Genomic DNA, 18,612 nt, shown 5'->3' with positions numbered 1-18,612 from the left:
GAAAAGAACTGTCATGAGGATGCATTAACTTGCTGGCCGCCCTGTAAAAGTTAAAGTATTTTATGCTGAAATTTTAATAAAAAAGATGTCTACTGTATGAAATTTAAGGTAAAGGATAAAACATCAGATTGTAGCTTTTATATAAGCTTTTATATATGACTTGTTAAAGACAGTGATAGCTTGTTTGAATTTGACTTAAAGTGTTCACAGGGAGACTAAGGCACATGTGCGTTTCTACACAATGAAGTTACTTTTAAATAGTTTCACAACATATCTTACTTGCTTTTAAATAACCCAATAATCACAAAAGGAGTTTATTTTCTTTATTTTTCTCATGACTAGATAACAAACATAGACACACACACTTACTTTATTGCAAATGTATGCATATTTATTTGTCAATGTGAGTTTTATTTCTCATATTTATTCAATTTAAACGATGAAACACACTTGAGTTTAAGAATTTTAAAGTTGCACTGCAAGAGACGGAACCAAATAATATTAAGCGGTACCCGGAAGGTATTTGATGTTACTCCCGTTGTAGCTAGCAGAACTACTTTCGTTGCTGTATGCGTTCCTTTGTGGAGGAATATTATCGATACAAAAATATTTTCCTTTACATAAACGTCTTGGACATGGCGGGAAACTTCTGGCAGAGTTCTCATTAGTGAGTTTTCAGAAATTTTCGACATGTTACTTCTTTATTTTGTTTTTGTGTCTTTGTTGTGAGGCCTAGCTGTCTTCGCGGCTAATCGGGGCTAGTTTCTCAAAACTAATGATGCTCACTGAAAAATATCTTCTTTAAATAAAAACAGAAAGAGAAGAAATTCAAGCTTCAAATGAAACGGGAATCTCTATTTTTGTTATTGAACTTTGCACTTCTTTTATTGTGCAGTGTGTGAGCTTGGTTTGTGTGCGTTTATTAAAATGTTATTTTTTTCCCTGCAGTCTGCAGTGGGTTCTGGATAAACAGGATCTGATGAAAGAGCGTCAGAAGGACCTGAAGTTCCTCACAGAAGAGGAGTATTGGAAGCTGCAGATCTTTTTCGCAAACGGTATTTTGAAAAATTAAACTGCAACCTTACATGTGTCAATAGTAGCACCAAATGCTTTGGTTGCTATTTTTTCCAGGTTTTAGCACTTCAGATAATCATGCTTAGCTGTAGACGAGGTTTGTTTGTTTCTGTTTGAAATGCATTTCGTATCCTGTGTGTTTCAGTGATCCAGGCTCTGGGTGAGCACCTGAAGCTCAGACAGCAGGTCATTGCTACTGCCACAGTGTACTTTAAACGCTTCTATGCCAGGTAAGCTGCTTATAGTTTACTGCTGTAGAGTCCGGTAAGATTTTATTTCTGCTAACTTCTGATCTTGGGAAAGAAAGTTAGTTTAGAAGACATTCAAGAAAGATTCTTAGGTTCATTTGAAAATGCTGTGATGGGACAATGAGACTTAACTTTTTTTCCCCTAATTCATTATTTTTATTTTGCGCATCATGAATTAAGATGTTTTGCTGCTGTTGCATGTTTTCCCCTCATGATCTGTGCAGCATACCCTTAAGTTTCAAATGTAGGGTTTTAGGAAAACTAAAACATGCAGGATGCCGGCCCTCGAGGACCGACTTTGGGCATTCCTGGGCTAGATGATGATCACGATAGCCTTACTAAAACAACATATTTATTTAGATAAAACAACACAATGTAATCAATTTCAAGTGCACCATATCAGGATGTAAACTGTACTTAATTTTGCAGAACTTTTATGCTCTGTGTTGTATTTTACATTTCAGCTCTAGTCTAAGCACAGTCTTTGCTCCATGTGCTCTCCATCTCTTTGCTGTTTGTCAGAAACATGTTTTACCTGCTGCTGTTGTTTTTCCAGGTATTCTCTTAAAAGTATCGATCCTGTGCTCATGGCTCCTACCTGTGTTTTCCTGGCCTCTAAAGTTGAAGTAAGAACATTTCAAGTGTTTGGACCCTAATTTTACCTCCTCAGGTTGTTGGATAAAACTTTTCGTTTTGCTTTTTGTTCGTTTTATGCATTGTTCTATTTGCCTTCTTCTTCTTTCTTGTTGCAATTTATGTTGTGCTGTGTGTTTGCCTGAACCTAACATTCATATTTACCTTCTTCCAGGAATTTGGAGTTGTGTCCAACACCAGGCTGATTTCTGCTGCGACGTCTGTGTGTACGTGAACACATTCAATGAAAATTGAAAGTACATTTTCACAGCGTTCTTCTTTATGCTAATATTCACTTTTTCTTAAACAGTGAAAACGAGATTTTCCTACGCCTTTCCAAAGGAGTTTCCCTACAGAATGAATCACGTAAGTAAATTTTTTACTTTTTTAATTTGATCTTACAACTTTGAGATATTGAGAGTCAATGGTAGCTTGTAAGTGTTTTTAAGCTCATAATTACATTTCTACCTAAACGTTGAAAGTAGACATAATCGACAACGTTTTCCTCTAGAAACATAGTCATAACCAAAATCAACCCCATAACTAACTAAATGCTAGACGATGACCCAAACTATTCATACTGCCGCTTCCTGTGCAGTTATTTATGTACTGCCTTTTCAGCTTACCAGGAATTCCTTACACTGTATCACGCTGTCGCTACAGTATTGTCCGTCAGTATGTGAGATTCTACAGCTAATGTTGGCACTCTTGTGATAAAAACTCATTAGGTTTACTGCTCGTGCATAGATCCACTCACCTCTCTTTAGCCAGCATTAAGTTACCAGAACGTCATCAGCACCGTTTTAACAAACTGCTGCCTCAGCTACAAATTACAGCGGGCCACGGTGAAGCAACAAAAAGAGGGAGTGGTTCACACAATGCAGAATGAGTTAACAAAGACCTGTGACATGTAAACATATTTTTCTTGTCTACATTGCAGACATAGTAAAAGAGATTGATGGTGTCTAGGGCTTGTTTGGAGGTTAAGACCAACAGTCCTCGTGTCTACAAGGTCACCGTCCCTGGAAATAATGTAATGGAATTCTTAAAGAAGATAAGAATACTAAAATCTGTAAAAGCACATCAAAGTAGTGAACTTTAATGCAACATATACAGAGTCCAAACAAAGCTATAGATACACCGTGTTCCAAATTATTATGCAAATTGGAATTAAGTGTCATAAAGATTACATTTTTTGTTGCGCTATTAATTTTATAGATGGTATAGTGTGTCAGGGCTCTTTGAATCACTATCATTAATTTCAGAGAGCTGGGTTGATTGGTGAACTCAATTAAAGGAAATCTACTAAAGAAGGATGTTCCACATTATTAAGCAGGCCACAGGTTTCAAGCAATATGGGAAAGAGAAAGGATCTCTGCTGATGAAAATCATCAGATACTGTAGTGCCGTATAACAAGGTATGAAAGCATTAGATATTTAATGAAAACTGAAGCGTTATCGTACTGTGAAGAAATTTGTAGCTAATTCAGAACAAAGATGGGTTTGTACAGATAAAGGCATAATGAGGAAGGTTTCTGTTAGACAAATTGATCGGATTAAGAGAGCAGCTGTTAAAATACCACTGTGTCATTGGCTGCTATGGGTTGGCCCCTTCAGAGTCCCTGAAGGTGTGAAAATGACCTCAGTAAAGTATATGGACTTTCTGGCTGATCACTTTCTTTCATGGTTCAAAAAGAAGAGCCGTACCTTCCGTAGCAAAATCATCTTCATGCATGGCAATCCACCATCTCATGCTGCAAGGAATACCACTGTGTCATTGGCTGCTATAGGCATAAAAGGGGAGAAACTCATGGTGTGGTCACCATCCTCCTCTGACCTCAACCCTATTGAGAACCTTTGGAGTTTCCTCAAGCAGAAGATCTGAGGGTGGAATGCAGTTCATATCAAAACAGCAGCTCTGGGAAGGTATTCTGACATCCTGCAAAGAAATTCAAGCAGAAACTTTCCACAAACTCACAAGTTCAATGGATGCGAGAATGGTGCTGTGATATCAAAGAAGGTCCTATGTTAACATGTAACTCGCTCTGTTAAGATGTTTTTGATAGAAATAGCTTTTGATTTTAGTACATGTGACCACTTAATGCTGCACATTCAAAGAATGACCATTTGCAGATCTTTATAATCCATAAAATGTTTAGAAAATCTGCTGTGCTTAATAATTTGGAACAATGCATTTTGAGTTTTTATTTTTGAAAATAATACTGTTCTCATGGGGAGCTTTGTTCAGTAAAATTTGATTTATACTACAATAGTTCATGACTTGAAAATTATACTGACCATCATTTGCATTGACCATTTAAGAAAATCTGCATAATAGTTTAGAACGTAGTGTATATCTGAAAGGTTTGTAGCTAATTTGGTCCAAATTTTTCAGACATATGTTAGCCTTTGGTAATAACCAATCCATAGATTAATTGCATAATAAATTAAAATCAACTAATTAATTTCCATTCTGATATTTTTTGAAGGACAATGTTGTTTAGAGAGACATAATCCATTTCCTTTATGGTATCAGATGTGTGTGTTTTATTTTAATTTTATTCATTGTTTCTGGTTATGTTTTGTTTTGGATATTTGAAAAATCTTCCAGTTTCAGTGCTAAGAGCTTTTTACAAAATTAAAATGTACTGGCCTTTGAAAGGGTGAACTCGATTTATTATGCCATTACTAATAGACCATTTGAAAATGATCTCAAAACAGCAATATTAACATCTGTCACAATTGTTACATTGACAATTTATCGTCCAGTAAGATTTGTTATTTGTAGCTCTGGACATGTTGGATGTTGTCCCTTTAAACCATTCAAAGCTGGTTTGTGTCTTTTCAGATATTGGAGTGTGAGTTCTACCTTTTGGAGTTAATGGTAAGTAAATTATTTAACTGTCTGTTCTTGATGAGATTACAATAACTCTTTCAACACTTTCTATCACGTTACTACCGTCACAATAACGGGTCTCTACCAGCTTTGCACATTCAGAGACCGCAGTTCATAAAATTCACTTTTTTGAGTAAATCAACTGCTTTCACATTTTCCTTACTGTTCCCTACATGACATGCGGTGTATTCATCGACTTTGGGTGGCTAAATGCAACTAAATGTTACAAAAAAGTGCATAGTACTATTAAACCAGTGGTTGTAACGTGACAAAAATGTAAAGGTTTAAGGGGTATGAATGCTTTTGCAGGGCACTTTAAGTGATCATCTGAATGTTGCTGTGTTTCAGGACTGCTGCCTGATTGTGTACCACCCCTACAGACCTTTGTTGCAGTACGTGCAGGACATGGGACAGGAGGACATGCTGCTGCCTCTGGCCTGGTATGATTCTGTGCCGTTTGTCCTGCACCTCTTAAATCACGTTGCTTCGGGCGTCGTCACTCAGTGTCTTCTGTCGTGTCTTTCCCAGGCGAATAGTGAATGATACTTACAGGACAGATCTGTGCCTTCTCTACCCTCCCTTCATGATCGCCCTGGGTAACAGTCGTTCCCTCTCGCCTTTTCTTAGTCCACCTCTGTAATCTGGTTACAGACTTGAAATAAGTTTTATCGGATCTGACTTAATCAGTTTTTTCCCCCTGCAGCCTGTCTTCATGTTGCCTGCGTTGTGCAGCAAAAAGATGCCAGGCAGTGGTTTGCTGAGCTCTCAGTGGACATGGACAAAGTAAGACTGATATTAGTGGGAGTGGGCATTTATGTTGTAAATGTAATGTGCGCCTCAAATGAAATACAGATTTAGTTGAGATTTAGCTGGAAATTAAAGGTTAAACAATCCTTCAATTGAGGATATGGAATGATTGGTAAAATAGTGCCACTTTTTTGTATTTTTTTTAAAAAAAAGGAAGTTAATTTGTGTTTTTTTTGTTGTTTTTTTTTAAGATCCTGGAGATTATCCGTGTCATCCTGAAGCTCTATGACCAGTGGAAAAATTTTGATGATCGTAAAGAGATAGCTGCCGTTCTAAACAAGATGCCCAAACCCAAACCACCTCCAAACAGGTATGACTGGATTTGTTTTGATTGTTGGATAAAATGCATTGTTTTTCTATGAAAAAAAATAAATAACATATAAACAATATTTTAATTGGCTGTTTCTTACTGTTTGCTTTGTGCAGTGAAAGTGATCAGAGCTCCAATGGGAACCAAAGCAACTCCTACAGCCAGTCTTAGCGTCCTGTCTGCGTTTCTATGTGAATCCGTGATGTTAAACTTTGGGAGGGGTTGAACGTTTCCAAACAAACACTGCACAATCATATAGAGACTGATCATCATAAATGGAGGTGTGTCTCAGCCTCTCCTTCTCTGATTATTATGGATTCATGGACTGAACAGGCAGTGATTGAGAAGTCTCCAGTGAGCAGCCAACCTTCTCCATTAGGCCAACCACTCTGATATGAATAAAGCAGAACAGTGGAGCAGGAAGCTGACCAGTGGAACAGATGTGATCGCTCAGTAAAAATCCATCATTGTGATGATCCTGACATCCTTGAACCACCCTGAGGAGTCATTCCACGCGGAGCTCCGTGGGATTGGAGTAAAACTTGATCACAAGTGCTGTGGTTTATCTGTGTGGATAGCAGGATGGGTGGGGTTTCATTCCTCAGGGACCTCTGCTCTCTGAATGCATTTATATTGAGGTATTCCGCTCTGGAGACGCGAGACTCTTAATTTCTGAAAAGTCTTCAGCCTAATCGAACTGTATGGAAAGTGAAAAGCTCACCTTTAAAGTGGAAATTAGTTCTGTGAAAGCAAATTACTGTTTTACTGTGTCCCAATCCCTTCTCTTTTGTAAATAGCTTTATAATTTTGAATTTTTCGCTTTCTTAAAGAAAGTTCTGACTTTGTTTAGCTTCATGCTTGTGCTAAAGCTCAGCTGTTTTATTGGATAGATCAGTTGGAATTTTCATTGGTGTTTGGCTTCTGTTACGAAACTTTAAAATCGTTCATTGACAACTGTTTGGAGTAAATGCTAACCTAAACTAGCTCTATCAGTCATTTACTTTCTATCTGCCCTCTGCCGGCTTATAAAACACCAAACTGCTCTGACATCTCTGTGCATTTACCTGCAGATGTCTGTCAATGTGATTCAGTGAAAGGTGTGTTCGAGTGGGCATTATTAAAAGCACACACATTCAGGTAACATGTGAAATATGTCTATAGTATTAATAAATTACTTGCTCTCATCTTTGTTTTGCTTTCTCTGGCAAAATTGGAAAATGTAATTCTCAAAACAAAATAACGTTATTTTGTCTGAGGCCACGCCCACTGCCATTTTAAACAGTGAAATTAAATATATTTTTTAAATAATACATGTGCCCCTCAATAGATTAAAACAGAGGTATCCGAACCTTTTCTCTCAAAGGGTCAAAAATATACTTTTTTTTAATAACTTTTTACGTTCTGCTCAAGATAATAAAATTTTCCAGAACTGCATCGATAAAAGTGGTACAAGGAGTCCGTTCAATGTCAACCCCTCGTGGTGAAGCTGGGGGATACGTAACACTCATTGTCAAACAGTTAAACTTTTTTTAAAATGCGAGCAAAGTTTTAGCAGTCTTGCTTTAAGTTAAAAGTCTAATTATTTCCGTATTGTCATGTATTACTTGACCTTTTGATACAGTCGATTCTAGTGACATAACTCGGAGCCCAAAGCCTGCAGAAGAAAGCGGAAGTGGTGGCACAAAGTACATCATGTCTCCTTCAAAATTAGAGTCGAAACTCGTCCTTAGGATTTTCGCAATACTTGACACAAAGTCTCCAAAGGTTGTTTGGATTTTATACAAGTGTGTTTTTGAAAAAAATAAATTGAGCAAATTGAAACAAATCTGAGGAAGATGTAAAACTAAAGTGAATAGTTTTCACAGAATATGCAGGTACATAGAGAGAGCGTCACTGTTCATTTTATTTGTTCTCCTTTACTTTTGTGCTTTTTTTTTAAATCAGAATTTTGTTTTTGTTGTAACAGAATCCACATTTTCATGAGCATATGTTTTGTCTCTGTTTTTACTGGTAATAGTACTTTATTCACTGCTGTTTTAGCTGCCGCATTATGTTCTATTTTATTTTATTTGCCGCAGTGTCATTAAGGAGAATTTGGTCCTCCCCTATAACAATTACTATGAATTAAATGATAATAATAATAATAATAAAACATTTTATAACATTTATTTTTCTATTGCTGCTCAGCTTGTACGTTCAGTCGTTCTTCTGCTGGAAGACAAGTCTCCATCTAAGTCTCAAACCTTTTGCAGCCTTTAAAGCGTTTTCTTCCAGGATTACTAAGCATAGTGCTGCTGCCACTATGTTTTATTGCAGGGATGATGTGTGTATGGTAATATATGGTGCAAGTCTTTTTCCACACTATATAATCTTGCATTGTGGGGCAAAAAGGCAATCTTCTCTGAAAATGTTTTATAACATTTCAGGTTTACTTCACTATTATCAGGCCCATTTGTCTTCTGTTTAACAGTTACCCCATCCCTGCTAAAGAAAGGGGTGTGACAGCATGATGCTGGCACTTCTTTCTGAGTATGACTTTGGAAAATGTGAAAACATGCATCAGGAAAGTTGCAAGGTTATATGGAACTCAGTATTTTGAGATAAAAACAAACAAAAACCCCCCCCACAACTTTTATTTTGAAAAAATACAACCGGAAATCGCCTGTCAGCTGGTCCGCCTTGACAGAATGTAGAGAAGAAGACGGGGGGGTCAAATCAGAAAGCTCAGGACGGGCTTCAGAGTATGTCCTCCCCGGTAGCTGGAGGATAAACCCCGAACGGGATGCTTGTGTCCCCCCGGCTCTTCCCGCTGTTCTGCCCCCGCCTCGGTCGGGACCCATGAAGCCCCCGCCGATGCAGACCCGACCTGCCAAAGCGAGGCGGAAAGCTGCGGGGGACACCGAGCATGTACTGGCGCGTCGTCGGCTTCGCCTGGACGGGGTCGTGTGCGGTTGATCTCGGCCGGAACCGGAGCTTCGATGAGCAGCTGTCGCTCTACGGGTACATCGTCGCCCACCCTCTGCAGGACCACGGCGGGATGATGTCGGCGCTGGGCTCGGACTCGTGGTGGAGGAAGACTCTGTATGTGACCGGAGGCGCTCTGCTGGCTGCCGCTGCCTATCTGCTGCACGAACTGCTGACCATCAGGTAGAAAAACAACACGGAGGCAGTCAGAGGAGAAGCGCTCCTCCTCAGCCCTCCGCAGGCCTCTGTTGGATAAAAGCAAGCACTGTGTGAATTGCGATCATCTTAGATATCTGATTTCTGCTGCATCCTCCCTTTAGGGTTTGATGTTACTTAATCTGGTCCGATTGGGCGGAGTGAGGAAGCAGACTGGCAGAAAATAAGGAATCGTGAGGGGTGGGTTGTGATGTAACGGAACCCCCACCTCCTCCACCTCCATCCTCACAAACACATTAGGTTTCCACCAGTGCATATGCTCGACTGGCTCCACTATGGCATCAATTCACATAAAGAAGAGCAGCAGTATGAGTTGTCCGCATCTCAATGACAAAACGCCTCACTTATGATATAATAAAGTGAAATCGATTTCAGCTTCCTCCCACTTTTGCACAACATTCGAAATTACAGCAAATGTCAGACATTTGAGATTTATTTAATCTAGTGTGATCCAAAAGTATCCACGCCACTTTTGCTTTTTCACATTCTGCTATTTTTTTTTTTTTTTTACCATCCATTATAATGTATTTTATTGGTATTTTACACGAGATACCAACACACACCAAAGCTGAGAAGCGGAAGCAAATATTTACGTATTTTTCAAATCTGAAATGCTCTAACCTTGATTTGTGTTCAGCCCCCTCCACACTAAAACCACTAAATAAAATGTAGTGCAACCATTTGTAGAAAACTGTCAAAAAGAACATTCTGTTTAAAGCTACAGCTGCAAGATATTTGAATCATACTACGTAAAAGAACATTTGCAAGAGTACAGCGAGGGCTGTGGTGGAATGGCTCACACAAAAACAGGTTATTGTTTTAGTCCATCTATATTTGCAGTTTATTGGAAGATGGTGCTACAAAGTATTGACTTAAGGGGGATGAATGAATATATGCAAGCCACATTTTTTCAGATTTCTGGTTGTAAAATTAAAACCGGGGTGCTTTTTTTCCACTCCGTTTTACAAGTAAACCCCTCTCCATTGGCTTACCGTACAAAATAATTACTATTCATCTTAAAGTCAGGGGAGAATCAAGAATTTTACTATTTAGATTAAAAGATTTATTGCGTATTTGTAGCCCAAGACGGCCAGGTTGGGGGTTGGTTAGCAGCATAAGATCAAGCTGTTTGTTCGGCTGTGACAGTAAATAGTGCAGCTCTCCGCCTCTCCGCGTGCCCTGCATCGTATTACAATCTCACAGATATTTGAATCCAATAACAACAACTAATGTCTTTGATATTGTTAGAAAAAAATAATCTGGTTTGTTTGGGTGGGAGAACCTTTCAGCCCCACACTGAAACATACGGCTCCTCAGATACTAGTTGGTGTCTTAAAACATTTCAGCACCTGAACTTAGTGGACAGCTCCCTGCAGCATGACCATTTGTAGGCGTGTTTCTGTCCAATAAGTGGCTTCATATCAACAGGCTCTATTTTCTGTGATGGTCAGTTTTTAGAATACAGGTTCAAATATGCAGTGCTTGAGTGAACTGATAAAGACGTTGGATAGCCTGTCTTTGAATTTACACTTTTGTGAAAGACATTTAACTGAGGCACAATGTGCCAATTTACTGTCCATTTTAGAGGTCCAAGATGTTTTATCTAGATAATGTTCAGTTCCTACAGAAGCTAAACATAAATTATTATTTAGTCTTAATCTTTTGTCTTCATTAGAGACCGACCAATTTTTCTAGCCTTACCCATCCCTGTGATGTAACATGGTGATGACATCATTCTGCCGTGGGGTTGCTTAACAGGGGATCCTGGTCAGAGTATAAAGGAAGATGGATGGAGATAATTAGAGAGCGATCCTAGAAGAAAAGCTGTTAGAGACCGCAAAGAAACTTGAGCCTGGAGCAAACTCTCCCCTGCCTGCAGGACAGAGTGAGACTAAACACACAGTTGCTAAATGGTTCAGATCAAAGGATAGTCATATGTTAAAAAGGGCCAGTCAAAGTATGGTCATAATCAAGCCAACAATCTGTGGCAGAACTTGACAACTGTTGTGTGTCGGTTTTCGCTGTTCACTATGATGCAAACCTGCTCAATAAAGAGCTGTGATGTTTGTTTACAACATAGCAAGATGTAAAACAGTCCAAGGAGTATAAATACAGTGGAAGGCATTTGCACATCTCTAACCCAAACTAACAAAGATCTGTCAGTTGCAGAGAGAGCAGGAATCAAATCAATTATAACAATCTTTCCTTCAACTCCAGATTAAATGCAGCAGAGCTGAAACCTTAAGGCTTCTTAATAAGTGGGGGTTGATTCTGTGCCAGTATACCATATAGTTAAAGGTGTAAATTAAAATATTTTAAAATTGCTGAATATGGAAATGTTTGTATTGGACTGTGTGTCACAGCACACACTACAGCCCCCACAAACACAAATATGATGCCATTATCAAATAAGCTACTTCAATAGAAGCAGTAACATTGTACTGCTGAATGACTCACTGTAATTGCATTTAATTAGTTTCAAATACATTGATATTTATTATTGCGCTCATAAAAATGACACTGTGAAAAAAACAAGAAAACAAGGTCACAGTCATTTTTATTGGAGCATCTAAAAATGTCAATTGATTTAACTTTGGGGTGCAACTATCAGCAATTTATTTCTATCAGAATAAATCATGATACTTATTAAAATGTTTTTTTGGTTGTTGTTTTTTAAACCCAACAACAAACAATACAGTAATTGACCCATTCCTAGTTTCCAAAATATATAAGCGTTGTGAAATAAGAAGAAATTCTACTTTTTTATTTTGTAAATAAAGTAGGCATTTTTGTCATTTTCACTGTGTATTTAACTTTTATTCTTTAGAGACTTGTTTAATTATTTCCAACAATGCTGGACTTATTTCAGAAATATTTGGTTTTATTTAGTTTGTAAACAGATAGTCCTAGTTTCTACTGACACGTAACAGAAAACCTGACTTTTTGATCTGTAGATACTTTGGTGCCTATGCACACTTTTTTCTCATGGTGGTTAAACACCTTTGCAAAGTACTGGACATTTCCTACTAGTTAGTTATCCAGTCCTTAAGTTTAACTTTACTCGTTTAAAGTCCAGCCTTACAAACCCTGAGATTAAACTTTAGAGTTCGCTGATACATATTGAGAGGATGCAATTTATCCCCTCAGCTCACACTGTGACATTCAGCTCTGTCCCTGTTTGCTCTACATAGAAAAGAAGAGGAGCTGGACTCTAAAGATGCCATCATCCTCCACCAGTTCTCCCGGCCCAAATCCGGGGCCCCTTCCCTCTCCCCCTTCTGCCTTAAACTGGAGACCTACCTCCGTATGGCCGACCTGCCCTACCAGGTGTGATTAGTAAAAATAATAATCATAAAACAAGAACGATGTTAAAAAAAATCAGAGCTCTCCTTCTTGAACTAGGGCTAACTATTTCTGCTTTGACTGTTACCACCTGCCCTCCACCCTTGTCTGCTCTGTCAACTTTCTAATCTCCCTGAATCGCGTCGGATCTCCTCCAGAACTACTTTGACGGGAGGCTGTCGCCGCAGGGAAAGATGCCGTGGATCGAGTACAACCAGGAGCAGGTCTACGGCACCGAGTTCATCGTCGAGTTTCTGGAGGAGAGGCTGGGCGTGAGCCTGAACAAGAGCCTGACGCCGCACGAGAGGGCCTTGTCTCGCGCCATCACCAAAATGGTGGAAGAACACTTTTACTGGTGAGAATGGATCTCAACAGTAGTCATTCCAGTAGAAGTTTTCATGTTTTGACACTTTACTGCTCCGAGGGGCATTGCTTGGCACATGAAGTCTTAATGAAATGCCACGACGTTTCTGGTCAGAAAGTGGTCAAATGTCCAAAGAACTAGATGCTCCTTTAGTCTTTGCCCCAAAGACAGAATGACCTTAAATGTTTTCTCGTTGCTGAACAAAGGTGCCTGTTTGTGTCCCAGGACTATGGCTTACTGCCAGTGGGTGGACAACCTGGAGGAGACTCAGAAGATGCTGTCGGTGAGCGGACCATTGAGCGACCTGCTCAAGTGGATCCTGAGTCACCTGACTGGCGGGATTGTTAAGAGGGAAATGTACGGCCACGGGATTGGACGGTTCTCTAAGGAGGAGGTCTACAGCCTCATGGAGAAGGACATGCGAACCTTGGCCACCTTGCTAGGTAACATTTTGATTATCAGATGGTTTCTATTAACAGACTTTACATCTCAGATCTAACTTATTTTAAAAGCATTCGGTTCATTGTGCAACAAGGTAATTGAGATGGCAACTCAAACAGCTCAACACTGACCTCTGGTGGCATTTTCTTTTTTTTGTTTGTTTTGTTTGTGGTCTGATGTTCAATCAGTGTGTTTGTTTGGATGTGATCTGGAGTCCCTGTCTGATATAACATCTGCTGAGCATCACCACAGCTGCGTATCCATATATAAACCCAAATGGCAATGATCTAAAGCCCCTCTGCATTTTATTGTTAATTTGGTGGTGACATATTTCCTTCTGTTTGCCCCACTTAGGTGATAAGAAGTACATCATGGGCTCCAAGCTTTCAGCAATAGATGCTACCGTGTTTGGCCACCTGGCTCCGGCCATGTGGACTCTACCAGGATCCCGACCGGAGCAGCTCATCAAAGGTGAGGTTGCAAGAAGAAGAAATGCATATGTTTCTTACTAAATGCAAAAAAAAATCTTCTCTTGAGTAAACTAATGAATAAATGTGACTTAACACTGCACAATTGGACAACAAAATTAGAAGTGCAGTCACAACAATAAAAAGAAAAACGGCACATTTCAGATCTTAAAACCGTATAAGCAGTGATAATAAATATAAATGCTCCTTAAACAGCACAATAAGTGGTAATAAAGTGGCATAAAGTGCAACTTCTTACTTCTTCAGTAAGAAGTTGCTTGTGCATTTGCGTTACTGTTCAGTGGTTTCACAGCCCATAGAAGAAGGATGTTATCAGTGTGTTTGTTCATCGAGAGGGCAAACAGCGTGTCCTCAACAAACATCGTATCAGAGTTACCAGCTGCTACATCTGCGCGTATCGCCAACAACAAAATCCAATGTAATGCAGGGCAAAAATGTAAATGGAAGTGGTGAAACAATCTAGTTGCTGGAGTAATTTCCTCCGAAATGAAAAGACAAGACAGAAACCGGTGACAGCAAAGTCAGAGGTGCAGCAGGTGCTTATGGCAAACTGCTGTTTGTCTTCTACATGTCACAGCAGCCTTTTAAATTCTCCACTCATAGACTGAGCGCTAAGATTGCGAAACTGAAGTTTTTTTCTTCTGAAGAGAGCATGCAAGCTAAAATCTAAAATCTCTTAAAACTTGATAGTAGAATCTTTTACAGTCTGATTAAATCAAACTTGAGCAGAGTGAAACATTGCGGTAGCTGTGGGAGATTTGTTTCAATATGATTTGCCTTAAAAGATAAAAATGTCTTGAAATAATTTCTCTGCATTATGCTCTTTAAAGCCTTACAACGCTTGTAAGACCGGTCAAACAAATGCAGTTTTCCTTCAAGCTGTTCCGGAGGAAAAGCTGTAAATCAATGATTGATTTTTCTCGTCTCACTGAGCTCTTTGTCCCTCACAGGCGAGCTCATCAACCTGGCCATGTACTGTGAGCGCATCCGCCGGCGCTTCTGGCCCGAGTGGTTCGTGGACCTGGAGGACTTCCGCTACAACCTGGCCACCGAGCTCAGCGACACGCCATCCAAGCTCCCAGACCTGGGCCTCTACTCTCGCACAGACACTTCCCAGGAGACGATTTACTCGCACACTTCTCCGCTTTCCCACCTCTCCCACCTTTCGCACACTTCCACTCCACAGGAGCCCCCGTCGCCCGTCAGCGATCCCACGGGCCACTCTCTCTACGACTCCGACATGGACACCGAGTGCTCTGAAATAGATCAGCTCAAGTGTTGACAAAACACGACACACACTCATAGGTACGCACACCCACAGGGGGGAGCTAGAGCTCACCTACCTCTTTGAACATTTAATAGCTGAAGATTCCTTGTGTTGGTACAGATCTACAGAGCAGAAAGAGGTGTCCCTGCAAATCTCCAGTGGAGGAAGAAAGTAGCCAACAAAAAAAGCAACAGGTTGCAAAGTTAAAAGGAGTAAATGACGCGGCTGCTGCTGATAGACTCCTCCAGGTTCTCCACGTCGTCGGCAGGCAAAACCCTTTTACATACTTGGCATCTTGGTGATCATGGCAGCTACATGTGCGCGCGCCCACTGTTTTTCCTCGTAGCAATGTGCGCCACCATTCCGCCGTGTGCGTGTTTTCCACTGACTGGTCCTTGAACGCCTCTCGGTGAAGTTACGTCAACACCTGCAGCTACGCCAGACTGAATCCAAGCCGTTCAGTGTAAATATTTCTAGGAATCAAAGTAAATTAATGGATAGGATACGGAATTATATTATGCATATAAAGTGTGTAGATAATCTGAAAACCGAAACTTATGTCCTTTGTTATATAATGTAAATATTGTTAGTGTTTCTCCTTTAAAGTCCAGTTTATGGTGGTCCTCGATCAGCAAGAAGACCCCTGAAAACTTCTGTCCTGTGTCCCATCTGCTTTTGCTACATGGATCGAAGTAATACCTGCAGTCACATCTAGAAGTGTAGAATGTATCCAACATAGGAATTTAAAATCTGTGCAAATGCCATCTATCGTTTCTGTACATCTTGTTTCCAAAGAGCCAGACTGACTTATTATTTTTCAAAGTGGTTTCGATGAATGCCTGACAAATCAGTTTCCTTTCAAAGCCACTTAACTTTGTGCTATGCTTCATTAAGGCATAAAACAAACAATGTTCAAGATTTACACACAGGCTTAAAATTTATTAAACTTATTTTTACTTATTTTAAAACTTTTGCTGCATGTCTTTGCCTTTCTCAGTCTGCCCACTTGTTGTCTGGTGACTGTCAATAAAGGCCTCTGGTGACAAAGAAAAATCTTAAAAACAACAACAAAAAAAGACATACAGTTTGTTCCAATTTTCTCACCCGAATCTTTGAAAACCAGAGAAAAGCTGCATAAATCTAAAGCACATTTTAAAAGTCTTTCATTATTTCTTCATTATTTGAAGAAGTCATGATGGAGACCACGTTGAAAGATGACAGAAAAAAGTCTGGCTCTTTATTGCTGACAAATCATTAGCAAAATGATGAACAGTTTTATACTTTTACACATTGTGTTTTTACTTTGGCCACAGCTTTGGCTAAAAGAAATATCTAAGATGCATTCAAGCATCAAGAGCACGTTACACAATCTCTTTAAAAAAAGACTAAATTCTCACATATTGAATTAAAGCGCATGGCTGGTACGTGCCCACAAAACTATGCCGTTAGGCTTCCTTTCATTTAGTCATAGATTGCCTGGTTAAGTCTGATGTTGTGTTGATTTATTATTTTTTTAGCTACAGAGAGACAAAAGCCTCAGCTGGTTTGTGGTGTTGTTTTGGATCTGCAGCAGGAAGGTGTAGGGTTTATGTGTGTTTGTCACTCAACAAATGCTCACAGTGCACCAGCAGGGGCGTCTGAAAAGCTGCTTGAGGTGGAAAGTATTCACGTTTCTATCCAAAATTAGGTTCACTTTGTTTTATTGCTATGCGCGTTTGAATGGTGATACGTTGCTTCAGCTTCAGCAGATGTGCACTTTATTCATTGTCCCTGGGGCAAAAGAAAAAAGAAAAACTTTGCAGAAACAGCTTTTGCTGCCATCGAAGCTGCCAGTCTTTCTCCATCAGCTTGGCACATCTAAAGATTGGAGATTTCTGACCATTGTTCTTTGCAAAATAGCTCAAGCTCTTATTGCATGGCTAATTGTATCTACAGATTCTCCCACCTGAGATTTGAAAATCTGAGCCTCCTCCAGAGTTATCTCTCTTGGCTACTGGTCTTGGTGGATTTGAAGTTGCGTCATGATGTTTTCATTCTGTGAGATGTTGAAAGCTCGGGATACTGTTTTCTAACCTAATCCCGCTTTAGACATCTCTGCGACTTCCTCCATGACTTGCCTTGCCGTGTTCCTTGGTCTTCATCATGCCGTTTGTTCACTAATGCTCTGGCTAAACCTCTGAGGCCTTTGTAGAACAGCTGGATTTGGTTAAATGACACACAAAGACTTCTGCTGTTAGATGCACTGGGGGGTTTTTTCAAGGCTATCCACACCACACATTGCAGATATTGACTTGTTAAAGTTAAAGCACTACTTTTTGTTGTTCTGTCACTTAAATCCCAACAGCATGCACTGAGGTCTGTAGACAAACACGACAAAATGTGAAAAGGTTCTTGCTGCATTTTGCAAGGCAGGAAAAAACTACAGAATTGCTGGACTAATATCAAAGAAGACAGGAAGGCCTTCACGAGTTACTGTATGGGAGAGACCTTGAAGTAGAAGTTTAGTGATGTAACTAAGTAATGAAAAATGCAAACTTTTTGTTTTTATGCTTCATCTTAATATTTTTCTCCTGCATGATATTGCCTTTTGGCTCTACAAAGTTCAGGTTTGCTCTATTGTTTACAACAGGGCCAATATATGCTTTAAATATTTTTATATTAGTTCTTTTTATATTTGTTGAATATATTTAGATTATTTTACCAAATGCTGGTTTATTTAATGTAATTGTTTTGTTCTTGTTTTTATGTGCTCATATTTTGACAGTGTTTCTTATGTTTACATGTTGCTCTCAGAATAATACGTTGAGCTGTGTATCTGTGCAATAATGTACATTCTCCTTTGACCTGCAGACATAAAAGAAAACTGGGCAAACATTTTCATGCTTCCCACGTTTTGCCATGACTGCATGTTCGACCCAGTTTTCGGGTGATTCTCTGTAAGTGCTGCATGAAGTTCAAACTTTCTCCTTCCTTTCAGGACGACGGGAGGTTTCCCTCGCCACACGACCAAACTGCAGAAACGCCGGCTTAACTCTCGTGTATGGTCGCTCCCCCCGCCTACATTTTTGGCTTGTAGACTCTAGGTGCTGCCTCACATCGTCTCTCCGTGTTTGTGCAACAAACTTGTGAAATATCATCTGGCTGTAAATAAGAGAGAGTTAAAAAAATAAAATAAAAAATCTAATTAAAACGCCGACATGGCCTACGAGAAAATGCTGTGTAAGATTTTCAGAATGTACCACAACTGGAGATAAACGGCTGTATGGAAATTGATTCATTTCAATATTTCATTAAAAATAGCTGTGATTTTTTTTTTTTTTGCCTTTGGTGTGTCCTTGTTATTTACTGACTTGGTGTTGATTAATATTCCAGAGAAGCGTCACCTGCAGTGAAAAAAAAAAGGAATATGTGCATCACTTTTAGCCAAGGTTTTGAGGTGTTTCTCTCTGGTACAGCCCTGAAAACACTATTTACACCCTCAAAGAAATTTCTGGGGGTTTTTTTTCTTCTTTGTGTTGAAAATGTTTCACATCATATTTGTGAATTATCTCCTATGCGATTT

General features: G+C 39.5%; 2 protein-coding genes across 3 annotated transcripts; both read left to right on the top strand.

Moving 5' to 3' along the window:
- Positions 1-511: 511 nt before the first annotated feature.
- Positions 512-7,152, top strand: ccnc (cyclin C). Its single transcript, XM_028040454.1, has 12 exons — positions 512-667; positions 949-1,055; positions 1,220-1,304; positions 1,879-1,948; positions 2,131-2,182; positions 2,266-2,321; positions 4,804-4,839; positions 5,200-5,291; positions 5,380-5,447; positions 5,555-5,634; positions 5,850-5,968; positions 6,085-7,152. Exons 1-12 carry the CDS (start codon positions 570-572, stop codon positions 6,137-6,139), a joined length of 918 nt encoding a protein of 305 aa, XP_027896255.1. The 5' UTR covers positions 512-569; the 3' UTR covers positions 6,140-7,152.
- Positions 7,153-8,873: 1,721 nt separating this feature from the next.
- On the top strand, positions 8,874-18,366 carry faxca (failed axon connections homolog, metaxin like GST domain containing a). 2 transcript variants are annotated; one of them, XM_028040452.1, is made up of 7 exons: positions 8,874-9,115; positions 12,340-12,475; positions 12,649-12,845; positions 13,080-13,297; positions 13,650-13,766; positions 14,734-15,088; positions 15,171-18,366. In XM_028040452.1, exons 1-6 carry the CDS (start codon positions 8,874-8,876, stop codon positions 15,063-15,065), a joined length of 1,242 nt encoding a protein of 413 aa, XP_027896253.1. In that variant the 3' UTR covers positions 15,066-15,088; positions 15,171-18,366. The 2 variants fall into 2 exon arrangements, with proteins under 2 accessions (XP_027896253.1, XP_027896252.1); XM_028040451.1 differs by having other exon boundaries at positions 14,734-18,366.
- The last annotated feature ends 246 nt before the right edge of the window (positions 18,367-18,612 follow it).

This window comes from Xiphophorus couchianus, chromosome 15 (assembly GCF_001444195.1).
Source record: "Xiphophorus couchianus chromosome 15, X_couchianus-1.0, whole genome shotgun sequence".
Classification (NCBI taxonomy): Eukaryota; Metazoa; Chordata; class Actinopteri; order Cyprinodontiformes; family Poeciliidae; genus Xiphophorus; species Xiphophorus couchianus.
This window is presented reverse-complemented; position numbering and strand designations above follow the sequence as displayed.

Coding starts and splice junctions, on each gene's coding strand:
- faxca (XM_028040452.1), top strand. CDS start 8,874: ATGTACTGGCGCGTCGTCGGCTTCGCCTGGACGGGGTCGTGTGCGGTT. Junction 12,476..12,648: donor TGGCCGACCTGCCCTACCAG/GTGTGATTAGTA, acceptor GATCTCCTCCAG/AACTACTTTGACGGGAGGCT. Junction 13,298..13,649: donor AACCTTGGCCACCTTGCTAG/GTAACATTTTGA, acceptor TGCCCCACTTAG/GTGATAAGAAGTACATCATG.
- ccnc (XM_028040454.1), top strand. CDS start 570: ATGCGTTCCTTTGTGGAGGAATATTATCGATACAAAAATATTTTCCTT. Junction 1,949..2,130: donor TCCTGGCCTCTAAAGTTGAA/GTAAGAACATTT, acceptor ACCTTCTTCCAG/GAATTTGGAGTTGTGTCCAA. Junction 2,183..2,265: donor TTCTGCTGCGACGTCTGTGT/GTACGTGAACAC, acceptor TTTCTTAAACAG/TGAAAACGAGATTTTCCTAC.